This window comes from Macrobrachium rosenbergii, chromosome 48 (assembly GCF_040412425.1).
Source record: "Macrobrachium rosenbergii isolate ZJJX-2024 chromosome 48, ASM4041242v1, whole genome shotgun sequence".
NCBI lineage: Eukaryota > Metazoa > Arthropoda > Malacostraca > Decapoda > Palaemonidae > Macrobrachium > Macrobrachium rosenbergii.
In genome coordinates, this window is record NC_089788.1 from 67905220 (window position 1) to 67910219 (window position 5000).

At 36.5% G+C, this 5000-nt stretch overlaps 1 protein-coding gene and 1 long non-coding RNA gene across 2 annotated transcripts in view; one reads left to right on the forward strand and one right to left on the reverse strand.

The window, feature by feature from the left end:
- Window positions 1-5000, reverse strand: part of LOC136831497 (5-hydroxytryptamine receptor-like) — a 239806-nt gene that overhangs the window by 176383 nt on the left and 58423 nt on the right. Inside the window, 1 exon segment of the mRNA XM_067092018.1 lies at window positions 4921-5000. This exon segment is cut by the window's right edge and continues 85 nt beyond it. Within this exon segment, the coding sequence (XP_066948119.1) occupies window positions 4921-4930 (10 nt within the window). The 5' untranslated portion in view covers window positions 4931-5000.
- LOC136831498 (uncharacterized) overlaps window positions 1-5000 on the forward strand; it is a 243293-nt gene that overhangs the window by 114148 nt on the left and 124145 nt on the right. The window lies entirely within an intron of this gene.

Here is a 5000-nt window from a genome sequence, read left to right on the forward strand (position 1 = left end):
GTTTCACGGTGACTTGAAGTCTGCGCATTGTAGAACAAAACTTTCTTCCCAAGTTTTATTAAATTCTGTCCACTCACTGTTTCCTCCGTTGTGTTCCGGCAACGAGCCGTAAGGTTTTGTAGAAGTCCTCGGTCAGATTTTGTGTCCGCCACCGGCTTTGTAAATCGATTTCCTTTACAAATTCGTGGGCGTTTTGTTCTCGGCTCTCTTATTTGTCCTTGTGGCGGGAACGATTTTCGCTAAGGTGCTCCTGCTGAGATTCTGTAAAGGTTTTTTTTTTTTCCTGAATTTACAATTTTGCGTTTCTCTGGTTCAAAAAAGTTCAGCAAATGAAACTGTAAATACTTTTAATTTATATTTATCTATTTTTAGTCATATTTTTTTCTTTTTGTATATTTTTATTCTTTAATTGGGAGGCTGCGCACTCGGGGCTCCCGAGACGCGAGATTCCGGTGGCGTATGCGAATCGGTTCCCGAGCTCGAGTTGAACCTTTCTTGGAAGCCTGGAACAGCATGCAATCATCTTTGTCACAGAGATCTAGAAGTTCTAAGCCTCTAATCTGTGTAGACAATTGAAGACAAAAGACGGTATGAATATTTGGAAGTGTCGTGGCTAAAAATAAATGACTTGTTCAGTCGTTCAGTCTACTAAGGGTGTGATTCCTTTATAGTAGCGTCGATAACGACCGTTAGTTAGTTTTCGATGCTCATTTAATTTTTTTATGTTAATGAATAAACGCTTTTTATGTTTTTTTCTCCAAGGCTTTCCCAAATGTTTAGAAATGGAGTGATACATGAGGTCAGGGGAAGGACAGCAAACGTAGGGGCTGAATTGTTAGATAAACCTGAATGGAGTTTGGAATATATAGTTAATGTTTGCAGATGTTGTGGTATGAACTGAAGATAGTGAAAAGAAACTACTGAATGTAAAAAAAAAGATTTTGAAAGTGTTTGCTAGAGGATAAAGTTATTGGTGAATGTAAGTAAAAAGTAAGTTTGTGAGTGTAAAAGATAACCAGAAAGATCGAGAAATGAGTGTTAGTGGAAGAATCAGAGCCCTAGATCATATAGACATTTGGAATTAATGTCAATGTAATATGTGATGGCAGAGTTAGCAAAGAAGTAAGTCACGGTAAACGTAAACAAAGCCAGGAAAGTAGCAAGGTATAAGCAAAAGATTGGGAAGAGAACTGAAGCGTCTATGGAAGCTAGAGTGGGAATTAATGAAGGTATTGTTGATCCAACGCTCCTTGATGGAAGCGAAGTTTGTATGTGTTATATACGAATGGAAAACATCTAGACTAATTGTTCAGTATATGTGACACAGGAAGAGTTTTCAAGCAGAGAAATGCAGAGAAAAGTTAAATCAGTTGAAAGGTCAGAAATTGGTGAAAAGATAGAGCAGTATTTTGATATGGTTTAATCATGCGGAAAGAATGTATATAATATATACACACATACACACACACACACACACACACACACACACACATATATATATATATATATATATATATATATATATATATATATATATATATATATAAATTTATATATATATATATATATATATATATATATATATATATATATATATATATATATATATATATAAATTTATATATACATATATATATATATATATATATATATATATATATATATATATATATATATATATATATCATAAATACATACATTATATATATATATATACTATATACATATACAGATTTCTCATCTTAAACAAAGGATTTTCAAAGTTTTAAAAAATGGTCGAATGCCCTTTCTGAACCTCCGTTTTGAAATAGCACTTTCCCCATTCCCCATTATTTCTCCGTCGTTGAAGCAGCAGATTAATTTTGTATTTTCCTTTTCTTCTCTGCTAAATGATGCCCTCATAAACCGTCCTGGTGAAAGAAAAGAGAAGACTCTTTGAAGCACTTTCCCTTCCAGATGGCAGCAGCGGCGTATATTCAGCAGGAAGAATGAGGGGAGTAAAGGGGATGATGGCACATGAGTGAAACTTGGTGAGTGAGATTTGAATGGGTGCCAAAATTTCGGTGGTCTAAAAAAAAAAAATGTTTCGGAAAGATGTGACTGTAAAGAGGAATGCTACTCTGTGGTTAGAGTGTATTTATCTATTTATTTATTTATTATAAATGTCGAAAAAAATTTTTTTCCGGAAACAAGTGATTTTAAAGAGGAATGCCATTCTGGCGGTAGATTTTATTTATTTATTTATTTTTTAAATGCCGATTTCGGTATCTCAGTGGCCAAAAAAAAGAAAATATTTGGGAAAGAAGTGACTGTAAAGAGTAACGTTATTCTGGCGGTATAGAGTTTATTTATTCTTATTTATTTTTTTGTAAATGCCGATTGCGGTAATTCGGTGGCTAAAAAAAAAAAGAAAATTTTTTGGAAAGAAGTGACTGTAAAGAGGAATGTTCCTCTGGTGGTAGATATTTTTTTATTAATTTTTTTTATAAATGCCGATTTCGGTAATTCGGTGGGCCCCCCCCCCCAAAAAAAAAATGTTTCGGAAAGTGACTGTAAAGAGGAATGCCACTCTGGCGGTAGAGTTTATTTATTTTTATTTACTTTTTTTTTATAAAAGCCGATTTCGGCATATCGGTGGAAAACAAGAAAAAATGGTTCGGAAAGAAGTGACAGTAATAAAGAGAAATGTTACTCTAGCGGTAGAGTGTTTTTTTATTTTTATCTAGTTTTTTTATAAATGCCCATTTCAGTATTTCAGTGGCCAAAAAAAGAAAATGCCTTTGGAAAGAAGTGACTGTAAAATGGAATGCTACTCTGGTGGTCGAGTTTATTTGTTCATTTATTAATTAATTAATTAATTTATAAATTTATTAAATTTTTATAAATGCCAATTTCGGTACAACGAACCGAATGCCCTAATCATGTCGGGTCCAAAGCGTGCAAGGATTGGCAGTTGATCGGTAAGTGAGCTATATACCTGCTTTCTTGTTCTTCTTTCGACCTTATTAGTCCCACTGTAACTAGGGTCGGCCGCTTGAGTCAAATTTCTCCATCCATTTCTGTTCCTTGCGTCTTCCTCCCCCAGTCCCACCTCACCCATATCCCTCCTCACCACATCCATCCACCTGATCCGCTGACGCCCCACACTCCTCCTCCTCCTCCTCCTCCTCCTCCTCCTCCTCCTCCTCCTCCTCCTCCTCCTCCTCCTCCTCCTCCTCCTCCTCCTCCTCCCCCCATCACTGGCATGTTCTTGGTCTCTTGATTGGTTCCACCTCCTCTCTTTTTAGTACATTGCCATAGTATCTCAGACGAGCTTCCCTAGCCTTATATACCTGCTTTCTGAATGAAAGCAAATGGCAAAATCCAGGGAAACCTGAGATGGGAAGAGAAATCCAAAATTTGTCTGTAGTAACCCATTCCTCTGCGCCTTCGTCGTTTTGTGAATGGTACTGATGATTTTCTATTAAAAAAACAGGGTTTTGTTCCGTTCAGATCGTTTATGAATAGGTGTATGGATTGTTGTCGACTCATAAAAATGAATGATTGTTATGCTTGAGATATATTAAATAAAAAAACACATAATTTAATTTTTGTACTTTTTATATTGATATTTCATGATGGTTGCTTGAGGACAAATAGGAATGTTTGCATGTGGTGTATATGAGAAGTGTATGAGATGATAAAAGTAGATATAAAGTGAAGAGACTTGGAATTCTTTCCTTTTGATGATAAGCTAATGGAATCTGCGAGGGTATGTGCTGTTCATAACAAAGTGAAATGTATGGTATGAAATCTAACCCTTCTGTCTTTCCTCAAAAATTATACCAACATTTCTTTTACCGATTCTGCTTATTAAAAGTTTTGTTTTGTGGGCTCTCCCAATGTTAATCCTTTTGCCGATAATAGCCAAGTGTCAGCCTTGACTCGCAAAACACTCGAGAAAACGATATTCATCCTTTTAACCTGGAAATCATAATGCCTGTATGCTCTTTCAGAAAACAATGTTGTTCGGGTGCGTTGCCTGCGAATTTTAACTGTCAGTGTCGGATATTTTTTTACGGTCACTTCTGAGCGCAAGTAGGTTTAATCCCCGATAATTTAATTTATTGCTATTTTTGGGGTTTTTCTCTTGTCGTTTTTCACGCCGTCATTCCAGATTTCATTTATTGGCATTCCTTGCCTATTCAGAAGTGGAACGAAATTGTGAAGAAATTGACAGAAAAAATTATAATATTAAATGGATGAATCTTCATACAAAGGAATCTGCCATAATTTTAGTTTTCTGTAAAAGAAAACTATTGTGCCGGCTTTGTCTGTCCGTCCGTACTCTATTCTGTCTGCACTTTTTCTGTCCGCCGTCTGATCTTAGAAACTACTGAGGCTAGAGGGCTGCAAAAGTTATGTTGACCATCCACCCTCCAATCATCAAACATACCAAATTGCAGCCCTCTAGCCTCAGAAGTTTTTATTTTATTTAAGGTTAATCGTACTTCTGGCAACGATATGGGATAGGCCACCAGCGTACCGTGGCTAAAGTTTCATGGGGCGCGGCTCATACAGCATTATACTGAGACCACCGAAAGATTGATTTATTTTCGGTGGCCTTGATTATACGCTGTAGCGGCTGTACAGAAAACTCGATTGCACAGAATAAACTTCGGCGCAGTTTTTACTTGTATATTTTAACATGCGATTTGAAACTATTCATATCTATATTGGAATAATTGCGTTTAAATAAACGAGAGAGGGACTGGAAGGAGTAAGAAAATAGTTGAAACTATTTAACAAGAAAGCGCAATATCCCGTATTCTTGTTGAGTCCTTCTGAAAGCAGTCGACCAGAACAGGGAAGCGAGAGAGAGAGAGAGAGAGAGAGAGAGAGAGAGAGAGAGAGAGAGAGCCATACACATGCACTCCTTACCTCTGCCCATTTTGTAAGCGTGTGAAAGGCCAGAAGGCGTTTGTCCCTTCTTCCCCCTTTTCGTAGGGCTTCTTCCTTCT